The sequence below is a fragment of the Aythya marila genome, assembly GCF_965140915.1.
Source record: "Aythya marila genome assembly, chromosome: Z".
In the NCBI taxonomy this organism is placed as follows: domain Eukaryota; kingdom Metazoa; phylum Chordata; class Aves; order Anseriformes; family Anatidae; genus Aythya; species Aythya marila.
The window spans coordinates 2516558-2537913 of NC_139080.1; the positions used below are offsets into that span (position 1 = coordinate 2516558).

A 21356-nucleotide genomic window follows, 5' to 3' on the forward strand; every position below is an offset into this window, starting at 1 on the left:
ATCCACAGCCAGAAAGAGTAATAAACTGAACTGAATTCTCACCAGCAGCGTTTCACTTGTATATCACTAACAGAAAGAGAAATGTTGCCTGGACAGAAGAACAATAGCTTGCAGCTCCTCTTTGGTGCCAAGGAAAATTTGTTACTCGCTGTTAAAGGAAGCCCAGCATGGAGAGAGATAATTATTAGCTCTGCTGCAGGCTGGGAGAGTGCCCAAACGCAGGGAAAACAGATCAGGAAGCAGAGCTTGGGCATATGTGGATGTTATTTGTATATACAAAACAAGCTCTGCGTCGGAGTGGATCAAAAGGCTTTAACGCCCAGGGAAAAAAAATAAAAATAAAAACAGAGGGGAGAACAAAAGGTAGCAAGGCAGAAGGCTGCTGACGGATACACCGCTTGTGCCGGCAGAGCAACGCAGCGCACAGGGAGCCCTGCTGGCTCGGGATGCCATCCTCTGACGTTCCTCGTGGGGAAAAACCCAGCCCTGCCGACATCCCTGGGAGGCTTGGAGGTGGCGGTGAGCCTCCCACCTGAATCCCAAGCAGCTGGCCGTGCTGGCACACGGTGGTGATGGAGGGGAGGGAGCCTCGCCGAGGCTCTGCTCTGCTGCGGTGCGTTTCGGCTATCAGAGCTGCAAGAAATCGAATCCACCATCATGACTGCCAGCTTCAGAGGCTCTGCTGAAGTGGCATCTGCATACAGTACCCACTTCTTTTGCAGTAAGGTCTTCCTGACTTGTCTTTGGTACGTGCAGATGTTTGTAGGCAGTAGGATGGCAAGCAGGGCAAGAGCACCAAAATCTCTCCAAAATGAGACTTTAGATGGGATGAGTTACCTCGCCCTTCCCTTCCTCCTTCCCACCAGCTCTCCCTGCCCTCTCTCTGCCCCTCACCTTCCTCACCCTCAATGGAAGAGGATTTTTTAGCTTTGTCCCAGTCCCTTGGTGCTTTCCCTGCTGTGGGAAGAGCCCCAGGGCCAGACCCCCTTCCTGCAGCTGACACTGCTGGAGGATCACCCCTAAAATATAAGGATATATTTAGGAGCTGAGCAGGTAGGCCTTATCTCACGGGGTTTTGCACTCCTTGCTTGTTTTGTGCCATGCTGTAGATTAAATTCCTGGTTGATACACTTCACTGAGGTACATGTGATCACCAAAACCAACTTACACCCAGCTTCCACTAGGGCTACCAACACAACGCAGGCTCTCAGGATTTGGGGATTTGTTCCTCTTTCCACCTCACCCTCCCAGCAACGTGATCCTCTTCCCTGCACCACCACCCCGTGTGCAGTGAACATCCCAGAAGACACATAACCAAGAAACACACAGCACTCCCTGATCTCAGCAACATCTCTGCTTCCAGCTCAGCCTCCCTGCTCTACACGGCTCCCTCGTACAGGTGTGATGAGGAGCTCTTCAGAAACAGATGGCACATCCCAATTTATTACAGAGAAAGATGTTTTTTGATGGAGCATCTATCAGCATGTTGGAAAGCTGCTCATCTCCTGTGGCTTTTGTAGGAGGGGGCTTTTGGAAGCAGACCCGAGGGATGAAGTCTCTCACTGCTTGCCTACATCCACCTGCAGCTCCCGAAGGGCAAGAAGCCGAGTGCTCCCCCAGGATGTGCTGGGGAGAAGCCCACTCCCCATGCCCCAGGCAGTGCTCCTGGCTGGGAGCTCCGGACCCCAGCACCCAAAACCTGGAGCAGTGATCAGCAGAGGCTGGGTGGCACACAACCACACACACACACACACAAAGGGGTGCACGAAAGCCCAAGGATGAACGTGCAGCCACGTCCCAGCCACGACATCCCAAAATGCTGCTCCTGAAGTGTACAAAAACAGACTCTCCAGGCTTGGTTTCCACCAAGCCCACTGTCCTCTAAGCCCTCCAAGAGGGGGAACCACCGTGATGCCGAGCTGGCAGCACAGGAGACACAGTAGGAGGAGAGAGGCAATGCCCGGGGAGGAAGAGCTAAACACAGCCCTACCTGATTGTGTTCGTGAGACGACGAGCCCTTCCCTCTGGATGGGGAACAGCTGCCATCAAGCTGCTCACTACAATCCGCCGTCCACTGTAAAAGGGATAGAAAGGCATTGTGTAAAATAATAGCCGGGCAGGGGAAACTGCTGTGTCAGCCCACAGCACGCAGCAAACACCGCCCGGGCCAAGGGCATCACCGCACGCCTGCGGGTAAGCCGTGTTTTTAGCAGGGACTGTTGGCAAAAGGCAGCAGGGCTCGTGCCCCTGGCTCTGCCGGGACATGGAGCAGCCCCAGCCTTCCCTCTGCAGCACCATCTCTTTTTTTTTTTTTTTTCCAGAGAAACAGGTCTCTTTTTTTACACGAGGGATGCTGATCTCAAAAAGCTTTGGCTGGGAAACGCTCCACCCGCGGGTGGCGAACAGAGGAAAGATTCACGAACAATAGCAGGAAGCTCCCAGAGAAGCTGTCACCACCGAAAGCTGCGAGAGCCATCCCTGCACACCAGCCATGGTGCCGCAGGCAGCTGAAGGGTGCTCTGCACGAAAAACACCCCCTGATTTTCCCTGCAGGCTCCAAACTCGGCGGTTCGGGGCCAGCGCAGACAGCCTGCCTCAGCTGCACCTTTACAGATCATGGGGGGGATAAAAAAGTGATGTTTTTATTTCTAAATGAGACAAAACAGTGCTGCAGGTTCAGCCAAAACGTTACACACCACAGCTGCAGCAATGCATCAAAATGTTTCAGTTTGGGGCCATTTGATACCCACTCCACAAGGAAAAAGATACTGTTTAATCCTAAAATCATTTTGATTTTTCTGCCACAGCTGAGACTGAACCTTTTGGACCATTCCTGTTTCTGAGGTCTTTCATCCTGGGACTGTCACCGCGCGGGTGCCCTCATACCATGGAAAATAACGATAATAAAATAAAAGTTTACATCCAAACAGCAGAAACAGCAACCAACCGAGAGCTTCCTGGCAGGCAGGGATGAAGCCGTAGAACGGGACAAGGAGTCCAAAAGCCACGTAAAGCAATCCCTGTGCTGGGATCACTATACCTTGCCCTCGGTGGGCTGTTATAACCCACCTCTGCCTCGCACCACCCCTTTCACAGGCTGCTTTCCTAACGTGCAGCTCCTGTTGGCACGCTGGAGCCTTCTGCTGGGCTCTCTGGGCGCAGGGGGCAGCTATTTGGGATGCAGCACCAGATGCATCCCCTCTCCAGCAGAGAAAACATTACTGCGGCCACGAGGAAGCACTTTGGAGAGATTGAGGAACTTGCCCCAAGTTAAAGATTAAGTCACCGGCCCAGCCTTGCAGTGAAAACAATTTTCTTGGTCTCAGTCCAGCGCCTCGGCCATAAAGCCATCCTTTCTGCTCTGGCTCTGGCTGAGAGGGAGCCTGCTGCCCTCAGTCAGCCTGGAAAACCCGTGCAGCCCGCACCAGCTCCACGCAGTGACTCCAGCAAGGGGCAGGATACCTGCCTGTTTATGGCTGGCTCTGATAAGGAGCAATCAGGAAGAGAACAGCAGAAATAAATGACCCCAGATCACTTCTTAACGCAGGTCTGGGGTAGGAGGCAGGTGGGACAGCGAGCACCTTTTGGAGACAAGGGGTAAATCCTTCTTAGTCCGTCCCTGAAAGCACGACTTGGTAAAAGCAGGATACATCTAGAAACTCAGCCTCGCTTCTTGTCCCATGTGCAGCCCTGAGTAATGCAAAATACTGCACTTCCCTGGTGAGTCACACTGAAATCATATTTCCACGTAGGGACCCGCAGTCTGAGGTACAACCACATCGAGCTGCTTAACTTGAGACGCCTTTAAAAGCAGCATAATTAAAAGAGTCAGTGCTCAAGTCTTCTGTTACTATTTTTCTTTTGAAATAAAATCTGATCATCCCTCGAGGCAGTATCCCTAAAATTGACATTAAAAACAAACAAACAAACAAACATATAAAAAATACACAACGAAAGAGCAGCGTCTTTCACGCAGGCAGGCCATGGAGAAGAGTCCCCATTTCCCACAAACGCAGGATGGATTTGGTTGTGGCAGCCAGGGGTCCACATCTGAATGTAAAAACTGTAAGTGTAAAAACTGTAAGCCCTGACCAGAATTAGCAGCTTTTGTCCTGAAGATGCAGAGGGGGACGCAGGCTCCAGGGCAGAGGTCTGGGCAGACCAAGCCCCATTTACCCCATTTTCCAACCACGCTCCCATCTCACGCTCAGCCTGGGTGACAGCTTTTAAGTGAGTTCCCGATTTCATTTACCTTTTCCTTTATAGGAAAGGGCAAATCAGGATGAGAATTTCCCTCCTGCTCAGAGTTAAGCCTCCTCTGAATTGCAAAGCGGTTATAAAACTTTGACTATTAATTTATTTCTAATTCAATAGTGTTTCCCAACTTGACACGTCAAATGAAGCAGCACTTGCCTGTTTGACCTGATACCCCTGCAAAGCATCACTTCAAATGCAGCCATTTTCCAGCCCGGGGTTACAAAAAAAACGCACCATTGAAGTGCTCGGGATCACTCGATTTTTAAATGCATTTTCCCCACTTGTAATGTCTTTGATCGTCAATTCGCAAAAGACCTCTCTTCAGCAAAACCTATTCTTTAGAAGCTTCCTTTTGCTGGTGATTTCTACGTTATACTAATACATAAAAGCAATCCCACAGCAAGCCTGGCTTAGGAAGGGGTGCCCTGGCCCCCCTACACCAGTTCTGGAGGTTTAATTTCTCCTCGTATGGGAGATAAAAAGCCAATTTTTAAAGTTTTTTTTTTTTTTTTTTTTTTTTTTTTTTTTTTTTTTTTCTCCTATGACATCACCAAAACCTCATCTCCCTTAAGCAATCGCTCTCTTTGCTGGGTATTTGCACCCTCTGCAGCAGGGCAGTTTGCTTCTCTGACCCAACACTCACAAAGCAAGCAAACAGGTACCTGTACCCATTAAAACATGCAGTGGTGTTAGGGGGCACAGGGGGATTTTGATGCCTTTAGCATCTCCATCTCTTCACTGGCATCCCTGTGCACATGGAGAGAAGCAGCACGGGCACGTAGGGCTGTGGGAACACTTCTCAGTATCTGGATACTCCCCTTGCTGGGTCTCTGCAGCTCTTCCTAAAGCTGGTGGGATTTTTTTGGGTGAAGAAGTGCGTTGTTTGGGGCAGACCCCACCAGCATATACCCGCTCCCAGGGGACAGCACAGAGGTGCCACCCAAACAGCACCCAGGCACGTGCACCCTGCCAGCCCCCACGTGCAGGGCAGCCTCTCACCAGCATCCTTCACTTGACACAGCAACCCTGGAGAAGCCAAAAATCCTCAAGGCACACCCCGAAACAACATTATGACAAATACAAGCAGAGCTGGGGGGCCTTCTAGCTGCCCCAAACCCATCATTTCACTGCGTTTCTGCGCTCGGAAAGCTGCTCTGGCATCACCCAGCCCCGCAGCCCCCCTCAGCCCGTGCTCCCCACCCACCTGCGAGATGTTGGACTGGGTCTTCTCGCTCTCGCCGTCCCCTTCTGTCTTGTCGGTGAGCAGCCCCTGCACCTGGTACTCCAGCACGTAGCTGTCGATGAAGCGCTCCAGCTCCTCAATCTCCTGCGAGCGGCTGCTCCCCGCCTCCGAGGAGGCCGACGCCACCGACGAGTTCTCCATCACTGCAGCTGGGACAGCTGGAACTGGGGGGGCCTGGGGAGGGAAAAGGATGGAAATTGAGTCCTCGGCCAGCTGCTGAGCCGTGCCTGCCTCTCCCACAGGCACAGATGCCCTTTTTTTCCTTTGCAAGCATTTTTCGCGCACCGTCTCCGAGGGACCCCCTTGGCAGTACCGCATGGGGAGGTTCACGGTACAGCCTCCCAGAGCCACCACGTGCAGCAGGACACATGAACACCAGCAGGACACACAGACGCCAGCAGGACACACGGACACTAGCAGACCTGCTCCTGCTCCAGCACCCCAGCTCATCCTGCAGGGTCACGCTCCGAGGCTCAGCACGTCCCCGAGCCCATCGTGTGATCCTGCACCTAAGGGCCACGACAACATTTTCCTGTCCTCCTCACCACCAAAGCGGCCCGGCGAGGAGGTTTGGATGTGGAGGTGAGACAGCGACCACACCAGAAGCTATTTTTACAGCCTCAGCTGGTTAAAAATGCATTAGAAAGAGGGAAAACATCCTGCAGAGCTCCACAGCATGCTCTGCACCAGCCGGCTGGCTGGCAGCCCTGTGCCCCCACAGGGACAGCATCGCCCCGGGGATGCTCTGCCTCCGCAGGGACGCTGCTCTGTAGGGTGCACAGGGACCTCGGGGCTTGTGCCTGCCCCTGTGGCTGATGCCAGGGGACCAGCAGGTAGCCCAGCCAGGATGCAAGCCTTCAGAGTGGCAGCATCGCGGATCGCCATGTGCTCTCCGTGCAGATTTTGAACGTGTTCTCGCTGGTTAGAGTCAAAATAGGAACAAAAGGAGGAAAAGGCTGTGCAAAATACAAAAAATGCAGGTGCCAAATTAAACCACCGGCTCTCAGGGCTTGGTTCAGCTGCCTAACTGTCCTGACAGCTGCCCATCCCTCCAGCTCCCGCTCCAGGAGCACAGCCCTCTCCTAAAAGCGCACGTGCAGACTTCTGCTGGCACAGTAAGAAGCCATTACCCAAGGGCTCACGTTATAAACCCTACTGGGAGAGTAGGACAGTCTCGTTCAGGGCACAGATCACCAAGGAATTAGGAGCTGTGCTGCAAAACAACATCAGAGCCCTGCAAAACAAAATCAGAACACCTCTCCAAAGCCAACACGTGCGAACGGATGCGCCCCTGCGTACTCGTATGCCTCTGCAGGAGACACCAGGGACTGAGCTCAAGCCCTTTTGCCTCCTCTGATCCACAGAGGAAATTGAAAATTTCAGCAGAAGATCCTGCAGCTGTCCCTCAGGCAGTGAGTGAGGACGTCAGGAGCCCAGCAGCTGGCACCCAGACCGACTGAAGGGCGTGCATCTGCTGAAGAGAAGCTGCTGAAACCCCAAACGTGGCATCACCTGTAAGGGCAGCTCGGAGGGCACTGACGTGGTCGCCACGTGTGCCTGCCCTGTGCATCCGTCCCAGAATACTGATCTGCTTGGAAAGCCTGCCAGCACTGCCTTCACACAACAGGCCACCTCCTTCACGATGCCAAAAAACACTGGATTTTGTGCATGCACGCTGCGTGGAGGACCAGCACGGCTGCAGGATGAACCCGGGGAGGTCCCCCCCAGGCACTGACCCCGGTGGGAGCTGCAGGCTCCTCGTTAATCACACGGCAGCTCCGCGCCCCCCCAGCCTCCGGGGAGCCTCGGCAAATTAAAAATGGAAGCAGCACACGGGGAGGGCTGGCAATTAGTGGAGATCACTCGCTACAGCTGTGAAATAAACATGACATCTCCTGTAAAGGCAAACACGTTTCGCTCCCCCAAAACACCCCAGCCCCGGGAGCAGGCTCCGGGCATCCCGGATGGCAGGCGGTCAAACGCCAGCAAGAGCCACAGGGGAGCACAGCCCCAATTTCCCCGACTCAGGAAGGCAGGTGGCCACGCCGAAGGACCATCAAAGAAGGGCTGTCAGAATTAAGTATTTTGCACTTGACCCAAAACCTGGGGAACTTGCTGCACGATGGGGCCAGGAGGAGCCTGGCAGCGGGCTCTGCGCCACGAGCGCATCGATGCAGCCCTGCAGCAGCCAGAGGAGGGGATCCACACAAAGGGAGCCTCCCAACAGCCTCTTTTGGGAGTAGCATTTATTTTTATTTTTATTTTGCATTTTGAACAAATGCAAAATTGCATCGACCAGCTGCCAGCTACTTCTTGTGCAACTGCAATGTGTTTGCACATGGCTTTGAGCATCCAGGGAACAAACGTCTTCCCATTTCTGTGGCTGAATGCCCCGCGCACACCTTAAAGAAACCACCAGGCTTTTGCACCTGGGATGGGAAGGGGTGTGTTTGCCCGTGAACCAAGCAGGATTTAGGGCCAGAGTCTTGCAGCAAGGCTCGTGCTCCTCCCTCCCTGCGGGTGGCGGGGTGAGGACACAGAGATTTCATCCCTCGCCCTCCCCTGCTCCAGGAACCGGTATTTACAGCCTGGTTGGAGAGGAGTGTAAAATTACCCAGCAAAATCTGAGTGAGTCACATGCCATCCGGAAGGGAAGAAGAAAAATCTGTTCCCAGCTCGTGCAATTTCCAGCTCCTGAACTCTTTCTCATCTGTCACTTCGGAACAATTGCGGCTTCATTTGGAAGCTGCCGAGAACGAGCAGTTCTGGCCTAAGGATTTCGTCTGCTCAAGGAATTATTCCCAAATGTGCCCAGACTGTCAAAAAGGCTCATTATGTAGATCAATATCACACATTAGCTCCCGAACAAAATCATGTGGCATGTTAAGAAGGCAAAAAAAAAAAAAATAAATAGAAAAATTAAAAAAATAAGAAGAGCCCCAGAGAGCACAGAGCCCCGGCGGAAGGCACGCTTCTCACCCCTTAGCTAATTAGTGCCAATTATCAAGTGGAAAGCGCCAATTATTAAATAGGAAGTGCTAAAGACATTGTCTAGCCCTGAGCAGGAAGCACAGGTGACCACAGCACGTCCTGGAGGGCATGGCAGTGCCTGGAGGTGGCCGTGCACGGGGAAGGGGATGGGGGTCACCAGTTTGGAGAGAGGCTCAGCCAGCAGGGCCCCAGCACGGCCTGTCCCCAGGGCCACAGCAGCAAGAGAGGGCTTTTTGCCTTTTTTTTGGGGTGATGCTGGAGGGCAGGGAGCCAAGGGAAGGTCTTACTGGGTCGCTGCCCTGGGGTGCTCCTCCACGTACCCAGCAGCGCTTTGCGCATTTGCAACAGAAGAGACGGATGGAGAGGGAGTGGGTTTGGGCAAAGTCACCAAGTGCACCAAACAAGCCCAAATCTCGTATTTGAGACACTGCTGGGTCTCTAGCAGAAATCTCCAAAGACGAGTCATTTTCAGGACCACTGTCTCCCTAAAGGAAAGCAGAGCTCAGCAGTGGAAGTGCCCCGTGTTTATGGTGATGAGTTATCCCCTACGCTGGGTTTAGGATCATCCCTGCACACAGAGCTCCCCAGAGCAGGTGTCCAGGCACTGGCAGCAAAGAGAGTTGGCCAGTCTCTCCCAGTTATCGTGTAACTGGCCTCCCCACTTCCACCAGAGATGCACCAGTACTCCCCAAAACGTGCCCATGTGAGGGCTGTTTGGCCGCCATCCTCAGGAAGCCTCTTCACGCAGGGCTTTTTTCTGCTGGTGTTACGGATTTCTGGGCTTTGCCGAATTCCAGCAAGTGCAAGATGAACGTGCTGGGCAAAGCAAAACCAAAATCACAGGTTCACAGAGGGGCTGCTGCTGGTTCCTGCGAGCACTGGCTCCCCACGAGCCATTCTGGAGCTCAGATGGAGCTTGTAGGAACCCCCTTGGGATGGGAGGCAGCTGGCTCGATCTGCCCCAGATCACCATTTCTCCTAATGGCAGGACAGCACAGAGCCCACAGCCCAGATGCACGGGACATGGATCACGTTGCTGGTTGTCCCCTCCAGGTTTCTCAGGTGGCTTTTGAAGATCTCCAAGGATGGGGACTCTGCAGCCTCGTAATGACAACCTCCTGTCGGGGCAGGTGCCACGGGACCAACCTGCCCCACGCAGGATGGGTGAGTCACGTCTCAGAGCCTCCCATGCCCACCTCAGCAGGATGGGAAGAGGTTTCCCACCTCAAAGCATGTACAAACAAGAGGTTTTGAACAAAAACCCAAAGCCACATTCAAGCAAATGGACTGATGCCTTCACAAACCGAGCAAAGAGATGTGCGTGTGAGCTCCTTGGGGAGCAGCCGCCCCTTGGACTCCTGGTGGCACGGTGCCTGCTGCCCAGGATTCCCGACCCAGAGGTGTATCCTATATGGTAATTAACAGGGAACAACCTCAAATCTCTATGATATCGTCCTGTCTCCCTGTCCTTTGTCAAAGCACAAAGGCCATAAGCTCTTGGGGTCTGCAAACTACCTTCCAAACCTTTGCCGCAAAGCCCAAGCCCTGCTCGTTGTTACCACGAGGCAGGGAACCAGCAGCAGGAAGAGTCTATAGATGTGCAAACCCATTATTATGACCTAGCAGTGATTAATAATAATTATACATTACAATGAAGTTAATAGCTGTTATTTTAAAGAGTGATCTAAATGGGGTTCTTCCTTTAGCCCTCCGATTGCGCAGTTTTAGCCTTAATCAGCACGTAAGCTCAGCAAGAACAAGCATTTTTGGGGCATGTTGGCAGCTAAAGCTGCAGGATTTGGGCTGGGCAGCTTCTCCTGGTCAGCAGAGCCCCTCCATACAGCACTCTGGGGCTTGTCCCAGCAATGAGAAGGACTCGCAGCCACCAAACCCAGCGAGTGCCAACTGCGCTGCCCACCCTTCCAACCACTCGGCCACGGCTCTTCAGACATGGGATGAGAAACTCACATGAAGGCACCAAGCCTGAAAACCTGCATTTCTGTTACTTTTCCCCCAGCTAATCACCGAAAGAGTTCCTGTGCTGCTCCTCCAGTGTGAAAACGGAGGGCAGGAGGCACAACACCCAGCCTGGCACCTGCAGGACGCACGCTCTCTGGCTGACGGTCTCCCAAAAATCCCAGGGCAGGCCGGCCAGCACGGCATCAAGTTGTTGTGAGGCAGGCTCTGACAGCCTCCAGAGCTGCTCTGGCGGATCGCTGGAAACCTTTTTGCCATGTGGGATCCATCACGCCGTGTTTTGCTAGGAACGGGAGCTGGTTCCTATAAAAGGAAGCTGCGGCGCAAATTCCTCACGTACCGGCGCAGCCACCTCCCTCGCTGCCGAGAGCCCGCTGCAGCTGGGCTTCCAGGGTCCCCGTCACCTTTCTGGGTGGTTTTCACTTGTTTTTGGAGCAATACAAGCGTTAACTGTGGCACCTCCTCTGGAGGAGGACCCCGCTGGCTGCGGCTCACAGCCACGCAGCTCACATCTTGCTCCCTTCGCCATGTACCCTCTGTCTTGCCCAAGTCGTATTTCAATTTCTGCCATTCTGGCTATTGTCTGGTACAAGTCCTCAAATATTCTGTCTTATGCCTGGCTCTCGGTGCTCAGGTCAGGCAGTAAAACAAGCCCTTTCCCCTCTGCATGGTATAAAGCAGCCAAGAGGCAGGCAACAGACCCCAGAGGGCTCCCCCCCTTGCTGCTGCCGGTGCCACGGCTCAGGACAGCGGTCCTGCAGCACAGCAGCCTCCCCAAAACTGCAGCCAGCACAAGGGCAGTGTTTGGGAGGACTCAGGGCTCCACATTTGGGGTCCGAGCTCCTGCCAAGCACCACGACCCCGCTCTCTTCCCACAGCCTCCTTTCAGCCAGCTCCTGCGGCAGCAACATTTTCTCTCCCCTAACCCGGTGGATTTCCAGCAACAGGCGATCAGCAACGTGTCTGTCTGCAGCGCTGAGAGCATCCTGGTGATGAAAGACATGAGCAGTTCATCGCTGCTGCCAGGGGCTAGCTTCAGCACGGAGCAAACCATGGGAGCAGCTCCTCTGGGGCAGGGAGCAGGAACCGAGGCAGCACTGACGCAGCACCACGTGCAGGGTTTGGGTTTGCTGGTTTGGGTCTGCTGCTCCCTGTCTGCTTCCTGGATGGCAAAAGGTAAAGCACAGCAACATAAACTATTGCATCTTGGACCCGACCCTTTTCTAATTAAGCTCCAAACACCTCGCATCGAGCGACTGCTGCTGGACCTAGCCTCGGGCTTCTCAGATGCTCGATGTACCCACGGCTGGCTGAGCATTTTATATATTTCATCCTCCTTCCAGCCTGGGCTCTGGTTTCTGCTACCTGGCGATGCAGAAAAGCCCGAGCGACAGCCCAGGCACCCAGCAGCTGCCACGTTTCCGTGCCACTGACGTGCCTGGCATGTCACGGAGCGAGCAGATGCCACGGCACATCACGATGGAGCCATCCCATTAAAATAAATGCAAATAAATGTAAGTGCCAGCCACGGGGCATCCCCAGCTGCGCCCTGGTGCCCTGCCTGGCAGCACTGTGGGGTAACCCACGGCCAGGATTTGGGTTTGGAAACACCCCAAAACGGCCCGGGATGCGGACAGGACTAGCTCACCTCACCTGGTGTCTCTGCCTGCTGCAGGCAGGGTTACGCCGCTCTCATGGATGCTACCAAAAGCTGCTGACCCTGGTAAGAGTGAGCAAAAACCAGGAGACTGCCGAGTGCAAAAGATCACAGAATCCGACCCCAAAGAGCTGTCTCAACGCCGTGATCCAAGGAGGAAGGGTTTGGAAGGCACAGAAAGTGAGAAATCCCTCGTTCTCACCCAGGCAGTGATTTGCCGTGCAGCTTGTTTCACTGCCCTAAGACATCTGCGGTTAGGAGGTGTTGTTTTTTGTTTTTTTTTTTTTTTTCCCCCTGTTGAACAAAACCAAAACCTCCACACCTTCAGAAGCAAAAAGCCTTTTGTTATGTCAAGTCTGTGCACTAGGACGCTTTCCCAACAGATGCGCTTCCTTGCCTGGGGGGGGAAGATGTTACCTTTGGCTTGCGATGGATGTTGTCAGGAAAAAAAAAAGGGAAAACCAGCACACAACCAGCACAGGCACCTCCGGGTTTGAGGAGGTGAGCAGAGGGGTGTTTATGGGGCATCTGAGGGGAACGTCAGTCCCACCCTGCAGTGGGATGCTCCACGGCACGGGGCAGGGCTGGCTGGGCATCGCTCTGGGTACGGCGTGATGGCACGGTGGCACGCTCCTGGACCTTGCTTTTATACAAAGGCAATGCATGGAAATAGGCTGGCACCTCTAGAAATGGAATTTCCAACAGGTTATAAAAAAAAATAAATGATGACCCCTGAGTCGAGAACAGCCTGGATTTTGTAATGTACATCGGTGGCTACTACAAGCTGTGACTGAAGTTGGATGTGATCTGTTTTCACATTCACTTGCTTCTGCTGAAAGCTATTGAAAGAAGAGCCCACAGCACATCCTATTCTTGTTATTTTTCACCTTTCTGCAGGAAAGGTCACCAGGAGAATGGAATAAACAGCAAAAATGGAGCTTTCACATGCACTTCTCTGTGGAGCTGTGCTGCTTCTCCTCCTGGAGCCAGACACCACACACCGTGCTCGTGCCAGCCAGCAGGGAAGGAGGCAGCACCATCACCACGAGGCTTTACTTTTGGAGAGCACGGAAAGGGAGGGCATCCTCCTTGCACACAGGGACCCCCACGGTGCCAAACTCCCCGATCCCTGTGGTTTGTGAGCACGTTTCCACCCCCTGCTCACCCACCCAGCGTAGGGTCTTCTGCAAACAGCCGAAGGGAGACCATTATCAGGAAGCAAATCTTTTTCTTTTCAGGCGCTGAGGCAACATAATGGGCACTTGTGCTGTGAAAAGCCCCATAATCCTAAAAGACACATCCAGCCCGGGCCGAGATGTCAGCAGGCTGCAGTAATCCCTGCAGCAGGGCGCTGCGGAGGGCAGGGCTGGGGGCAGCAGCACCCCAGGGGGCGAGCTCCGTCCCCTAAAGCCCTGGTTGCTTCTGGCAACCCCCTGATCTGAAGATGACACGAGCCAGGAGCTTGCAAAGAGAAGGGAAGGAATTAACCAACCCAACCAAAAAAAAAAGACCAACCAGGAGCAGCATCTCCCACTTCCTACCTGCTTGTCTAACCTTCTGCTGGGGGCAGGACACGTGGCACGGTGTCTGACCCTTGTGTATTTGAGCACAGGTGTTGGACCAGGACCGAGCTGGCTGCCAAATCTTTCCCTTCCCCGAGGCCGATGGTGTCCTCCTTATCTGCTCCCAATTCCTGCCACGGTCTGGACGTGGTTGAGGCAGCAGGTTGCACCCAGAAAAGTGATCACATTTCAGAGACGGGACATTTATCCCAGCAATCGCGTTTCAGAGAAAGGAAAAGCAAGTAGCAAGCAGAGAAACTCCCAGGACAGGAATTTCAATGCGTTCCTGGCCAGCCACCAGCCTTGGTTTTGGGGCTGCAGGACCATTTGCTTGTGCAATCGCTTCCAGGCTCGCGCTCGGCGGAGCGGCCACCGTGTGTGTCCCCAAAAACCCTGCTCGTCCTCATGGCTCTGAAGGGTGAGTGAGGGGACAGGAGCGATGAGCGGCCCACTGAATCCCAGGGTAATGAGGCTGCATTTGCATGGTGACATTTGTCAATAGCCCAGGGGATCTTTGGGTTTGGTTGCTGAAAGGTGAACGGAGCTCAGCGCGGGTAAGCCCCAGAGGACAGGAGAGGGACAGGAAGGTTTCACTGGTGTGAAGCAGACGGAGATGACAAACAGGGTGAGCACATTTTGCTTGTCATCATCATTATTGCCACTAACTGGCCAGAACCACATCCCTACAAATACATCTCTGAGGCCATTCCTTCATCACCTGCAGTCCCTGCTCCTGGCAGGAGGCACCGGCAGCCCCCGCTGTCCCCGCAGACCCTGCCACGCCACCCACTATCCCAGCCACCCTGTCACTGGGTGTCCCCTTTCCTACAAAGCTCTGCTTCAGCCCCAAACCTCACTATTCCCTCCCAACACCATTATTTTGGCGTGCACGGGACGGGCTCAGCCACCCAACAGGGGCGACGTGCCACCCCGAGAAAGGTACATCCAGGACAGCAGGAGATCAGCCTGTTTGGGGTTGATAGAAGTGATGAATTCTGTTAAAAACTTGGATTTCAATGGTTAAAAACTCAGATTTCACCGAGGACAGGCAGAGCTGTCACCCTGCCCGGGCAGCCACTCCGTGTTTGTTTGCTGCACAGCCGAGGTCAAGCCCGGCGGGCCATGGGAGGCAGCTCAGATCACCTCCAGGCAGACTTTGAGCAGAAAAAGGAGCATTTTGGGAAAGGCTGAGCAGCGTAATGGGGGTGGCACCTGGGATGGGTGCTGCCAGCCAGCTGCACACCGTGCCTTCCAGGGGAATGGTGCAGCTCAGAGCACGGCTGGAAGGCACCTCCCTGCCTCACCACGGAGAGCCCGGAGACAACCCCAATGGGCTGCCTTTTCCACACACACAGCCTGCTCAGGAATAATGCCAGAAATAGTTATTTTGATAAACACGCCTCATGACCTAACCAGGTGCTCAGCTCCTTCAGGGCTGGGTGAGGACTGGAAGACCCAGGACCACTTGCAGAGACCCACGACCAACAAAATCCACCTTCAGGAGAGCTGTGTCCACCCCGAGGAACCCCAAAAAGACCCAGCCATGCCCAGACCTGCTCCCCACACAGGACCTGCAGGTGACAGGACAGCCTGGGGACACCCACAAGGGGGTTTTGTGCTGGATTTTATCACCACACGGTGCTCACAACAGGCCATGCCCACGTGAAGGTTCACCACGTCATCCTGAAGTCCACCGAGCCGTAGGTCCATCAGGTCCAGCAGCAGGGATGGACAGAGCTCGTGAGGGCTCTGCCAGCATCTCAAAGGTCCCTCCCGAGCCTCGCTGCCCTGGCCAACCTCTGCCTACAGCCAGGGATTAACAGTGCTGGAGTTAATCGTAGCAAGAACGTGGGGGGAGGACCGTGACTGCAGCAGAGGGGAGAACCGTCTGCAGTTTCAGCAGAAACGCTGCGGCAGGAAGCCTGCTATTCACGTACCTTGACCTCAGAGAGGCAAATAAAGAGCCCAAACTATTTGGCTTTGGCTAAAAAAAGAACAGAGAAAAAAAAAAAAGGTAAAGGGTAATTTGAGTGAAGAAGCTGTATTAACACCGTCCAGGCAGATCCACGAGTGAAGCAGCTGAGCTTAACAGGAGAGCGGAGAAGGCACTTTTGGAATAAATTATATGGGTTGGGAAAACAAACCCTGCACCCAGCCCCAGGTTACTGCAGGCACTGGGAGACTTCACCAGAAAAGCAGGAATGCTGCTAACAAATAGCACTGGTGAGGTAGTGCCAGGCACACTGGATGGCACGCAAAACACGGGGAAAAAATTAAATTCCCACTGAAGTTTTCCACAGCCTGCTGCGCCAGGAAAGAGAGGTGAAACCCGGCACCGAGCAGCAGACCTTGACTTACCCTACCCAAGATGACCAAGGAATGAGGACAGGACAGGGCAGGACCCCGAAACCAGCCGTGCTGCAGGGTTCAGCCTCCACAGCTCCTCTCCTCCAGCGTGGGACAAGGTTTTGCAGAAGCAAAAAAAAGCTGAAGCCATCAGCCCAGCTTAACCCGTTCCCAGCAAGTCAGCACCTGGAAGCCACGCAGCCTCTGATGGTCACATTGCAATGATCAGACATAATTTAATGGCACAGAGCCAGAGAAGGGAAAAAAAACAAACAAACACCACCACTGCTTGCTTGCCAGCAACCCGGATTTGGCTTGGTGGCTTTTAAATAGTTTTGGTCAAGTCATTTCAGCCAGAGCGCTGGGAAGAAAATGTTGGAAGGAGTTCTTTCTTTCTGCAGGGTTTGGTATTTTTAAACAAAGGATTTCTGCTTTTGTTTCACAGTGATACACGCAAAGTTTCCACAGCTTTCCATTTAATGGTGTGAAAAAAAAAACAAACATTTTGCTTTGGACTGGGTGAAGCATCTTCGACGTGACGTTATTTGGTTTCCTACTTTAAAGGAATCAAACAGCTCCATCCTGACTGACTGCAATTAAACCCTCCTGTTCCTCACAGCCTTCTTTGTTACCACAGTTTTTCTACGGACTAAGAAACTGAAAAACAGCCACCACCACCTATTTTTTTCTATGGGCAGACGTTTAGGAGCGCTCGGAACACCTGAGGTGCTTGGGGTACCCCTTGGGGTCCCACCAGCCCCCAGCACACAGGGCAGAGCACAGAAGATGTCATTCAGAGCATGTGGTAGCAGTTAGGAACTTGCAGGAACCTCAGGCATGCACCAAATATGTCATTTTTTTTAAATAAGAGGGAAATGGGAACACCCACATTCCCCCTCAAAGGGCAGGAGAGCGCACAGACCCGGCTACGCGGCGCGGTGACGTTGCTGGGGACCCTCCCGGGACAAATTTTTGGGGGCTTTCTGCTCCCAGCAGTGTTTTTGGTTCAGCTTCTAAAAGCTCCGACAGGGGCTGCCCCACCCAACCAGAAAATATTTACCCTGCAGAGACTGCCAGACCTTGCACCAGATAACCCAGACGGCTGTGGAAACCCCAACACGGATAAAGCCCCGCTGATGCCTCCACGCCGCTTCTCCGACCCCTTTCACAGCAAAACAAGCCAAACTGGGTATCAAAGAGGACAACAGGGGTAAAATAAATAAATAAATAAATAATTTTTCAGGACAACGGTGCTGACTTGCTGTTTTTCAGGCCCTCTGCTAACCTCTGCTGATCCCGTCAGGTGCCTTAACACGGGAGCTTAGCGGTAAGCTCTGCCCCTGCAAGAGGCACCAGGTGATAAGTGGTTACTGGGTGTCAGGCCTCACGGGGAAACACCCAGCTGCTCCAGTTTTCAGACATTTATGGATGAAAAGAACTCACCCCAAGATGCAATGTTTTGGTATGCTTTTTTTTTTTTTTTTTTTTTCTTCTCCCTTATTTCTTGCTGGCTTCGTTTTGTTCATCCGTGTTGAAGCTGCTGTTAAAGACAAGACGTGATTTTTACCCATAACGTGGGCAGAGAGAGGATTTCCACGATGAAGATGTATGGTTTGGGGCAGGGGGAATGGGACGGGGTTGTGGTGAAGAGCAGGAGCAGAGGCACACGGAGGCAGGGGGCTGCCTGGAAGGCTGGGCACGGGCAGCCCAGCGAGGTGCCGAGATGCAGCTGAACCACAGCAGGACGGCCAGCAGGGCCAGGAAAGGCAATTCACGGGTACTTCATCATGTCTGGCTGCAAATCTGATTCCCTGGCTTGCAGAGCTTGAGTGAATGAGCTACGTTATTAAAAGAGAGACGAGAAATCAAAGCGCAGCTCAGAGGGACTGGGGAAGCCTCGTGAGAGCCAAGGAAACCTGCACTAACTAGGGAAGAGCGAGATTATAATAATTAGGTCAGTTGGCGATAAGCTTTCTCAAATGCAGGCACGCACGCGAGCGCCGTGGTGTTTCTGGAGAGTGGCAGCATCCCTGGCTGGCCACGAAACCCAGAGAGAGGGCCAAGAGCACCACTGAAACCAGCAGCACAAAGCCTCTCCGGCAGCCGCTCGCCGTGCGCTCTGAGCATCAGCAGCTGCAGCACGGGAAACTGCTGGGATATAAGAGAATAAATCCTGTGCTGTGAGCGTGGCTCGGTACCCACGAGGGTGTGCAGTCTACATCCTTGGATCAAGAGTCAAAGCTCGGCTGGAGGAGGCCCTGAGCAGCCAGGTCTGACTCTGAGGCCAGCCGTGCTCTCAGCACAGCTCCCTTCTGAACCAAACCAGCTCCAAGGAGGTCTTCCCCGAGTCCAGACTTCCAGGATGAGGCCAGCTGGTCTTACCTCCAGCTTAATGAAAGCCAGGAGAAACTCCTTCCCAAGGGCAAGCAGCCTGGAAGCCCAGGCTGAGCTTTCGGAGAGGTAACCCAGGTCGATGTGACAACACGTGGCAATTAACCACGGCAAGTGAAGGCTGCTGCTGCTGCAGGCAAGGAGCAAAGCGTGACTAACACACAGGGTTCACACTCACTTTTCCTCACACAAAGGGAGTTACAGGCCTTGCATTACCCATCTCTTCCTCCCAGGTTGGTCTGACATCGGCTCTGCCCACCCTGGCAGCCTCCAGGCACGGCGCAAGGAGCTGGAAGGGCTCCAGCTGCAGCCCCGCAGCAGGAATTTGGCTGAGCTCACAGCCAGATGTTTGACACCAGGGCAAGCAAACAGGATGGGGAGACCAAAGGGGAGGATGTGCTCGCTGTCCTGCCCCCTCCCCTCTCTTCCTCGCCATCTGCACCACGCAAGAGCCATCACCTGCCTCCGATCCGGCTGTCCAACGCCACGGCACAGCCTCCAAACCCTGTAGGAAGCCAAAGTGTTACTGCAGGAGCAGGCTCCCAGCACTTCAGTTTGCTAAAAATACCCACGCTACGCCTAACGCCAGCACAGCAGGGTGGCATCGGCGCAGGAGCACAGCAAAACGCTGTTCTCCTGGGTTTATACGGAGCAAAATTCAGAGCAGATGTTTGCACCGAGGTGTGGGGGACGTGGGGCAGGAGCCTGGTTTTCAGCTGCCTCACCGAGCACCCAGTTCTGCTGATGTCCTGCTGCAAGGCTGGAGGCAGCACAGCCTGCCTGGGATGAGACACACAGCCCAAAGCCAGGAGATGCTGCTGTGAACAAAGCCCTGGTGTGCTCCAAGCTCTCTCCAGCACGCCAGAAAGCAGCAGCCACGGTCTCTCACCTACCTCAAATCACTGCTTTTTCTGTTAAAACAACTGGCTGATCAAATGCGCCGCCTCCAAGCTGACGTTCCTCCTAATTTTTTAATCAATAGATGCAGATGCTCTGAGGAGAGCTAAGGTGGCCTGAGCTTAATCTGAGCACAGGGTGGACAAGGCTTGGGCTTCTCAATCGGGTCACTGGCTGATGGGGAAGGCGAGAGGAGCTGGGAGCACGTGGTGGGTGTGTGGACTGCAATAGAGTGGATAAACGCAGAAAATTAAGTAAAAAAAGGGAGAAAGCATTAATCAGAGGTTTATAAGCTGTGGAAAGGAAGGCTTTATGGGCTGGTGCCCCCATCATTCTCAGAGTTTGTGCTTATTTCCTACAGGCAGTTTAATTACACGCTGACCACCACCCCAAAGAGCTTCCTTCCGAAGCGCCTCCATCCCATTACCAGCCTCCTTTCTGCGTGTATTTGGGGCTGGCACTGCCAGCAGAGCCTCCTCCTCCTGGCACACCGCTCCACGAAACCTGCCTCCTGCCAGGTTACCACCACGCCTCACCCCAAAACAGCCTCACCCCAAAACATCCGACTGAACTGGACGGGGCTGGTTCTGCGGGGATCCCAGTACGGATCAGATAAGCTCTGGGTGCTCAGCTATTTCCTCCTGGCTGCCTCAAAGTGGGGCACTGAGATTTACACCTCTGACTGCACTGCCTGATCGCTCTGAGGACTCACCACCTGGTATTTTATTTATTTTTTTATTTATTTTATATATTTTTTTAGGAACTTGGGTCTAGTCCTGCAGTACCACCAAGCTGTTAGATGTCCACTCGCACCAATCTCATGACGTGAGGCCTCCACCCTTTGCACCCAAGGCCTTACCTTCCTTTTTGTCCCAGGCACCTGGTGCAACACGGTCCCATAAAGGCACATAAGATGCTTGGAGCCTGCTGAGGCATCGCAGCACAACAAAAAAGCTCAAAACTTGTGTTTGACTGAGCAATGCTTGCTCACAGCACACGGGCTTCACTCAGCCTGCATGCAGGGGGTGTCTGCAGCGACTGATGCTCTGCCTGTGAAACCCTAAAATTAACACCTGGAGTTCACCATTGTCAGAGCAGGACCAAACTCCACTGCACGCAGACCAAGAGCAAGGATTGATTAGGAAGCATTATTACCATTAAATACCAAAAAAACAGTGCCCAACCTCCAGCAACACACACATGAGACATCACTCCAGCCAGGACTGCCAAGGGGAGCTGACCGTGGGCAAAAGGCACGGGGCTGCTGTCCTGGTAACACCCCCCAGCAAGGACCATATAAATTATTCCTCCTGCTAAGAGCACAGATTCCTACAGCCTTATAAAGCCAACAGATAATGGGCACGTGCCAAAATTTCCTAAGCAGGTCAAAACTGCTTCCTGGGTCTGAGTCTCTGGGTTTTGGAGGGGGAGAGGAAGGGTTCTGGGTAGATTTTTTGTTGACTTTTTTTGTTGACTCCCCCCGTCTGCTTTTATAAAGAAGCAAAGGTGACTTTGCAGCCAGCTGTGCTGGCATCCAGGCTAGGAGGACAATTAACCTGAAACGAATGCACTTTTTTTTTTTTTTTTTTTTTTAATACAGTACGTGTCACGCCAAACGCCTGGCATCACTCGGAGCGCAGATGATTTAGCGAGTCCCTCACCGAGCAGCAGCACCTGAAAGCCCAGCGGAGAGCCAGCGACGATCCCTGCTCGGCGTTTAGCAGTCGGCTCAGCTCTGCTGTGAAAGGCAAGCTGGCAGCAGCCCTCCACGGACCGAGCCCCACCGTCCTGCCGTCCATCCATCATCCTCGCAGAGCCCTCCCGTCAGCGCCCAGGAGACCAGGGCATCCTTCAGCCGTGCTGCCAGCGCGACGGGAGTCACCTTCTCTCTCCTCTCCCTGCTGTATCCCCTCTGTCAGATGTCACCGATTTTCCCCAGCGGGGCTAAATGAGACCCCAAAAGCTTGCTGGTTTATTCGGGGCTGCCTCTCCGCAGATCTCCGCGCTCACGGGTCCCCGGTTGTCGCCGCAGGGC

General features: G+C 53.6%; 1 protein-coding gene across 6 annotated transcripts in view; it reads right to left on the reverse strand.

Annotated features, from left to right (window-relative positions):
* CTIF (cap binding complex dependent translation initiation factor) overlaps positions 1-21356 on the reverse strand; it is a 120030-nt gene that overhangs the window by 91137 nt on the left and 7537 nt on the right. For 4 of the 6 annotated variants that reach the window (XM_082783966.1, XM_082783965.1, XM_082783963.1 and 1 more), the window contains exons 2-3: positions 5462-5674; positions 1991-2074 (exon numbers count right to left, since the gene is read on the reverse strand). In XM_082783966.1, coding sequence (XP_082640092.1) covers positions 1991-2074; positions 5462-5641 — 264 coding nt within the window. In that variant the 5' untranslated portion in view covers positions 5642-5674. The remainder of the gene's footprint in view (positions 1-1990; positions 2075-5461; positions 5675-21356) is intronic. The other 2 variants (XM_082783967.1, XM_082783964.1) reach the window with 1 other exon arrangement.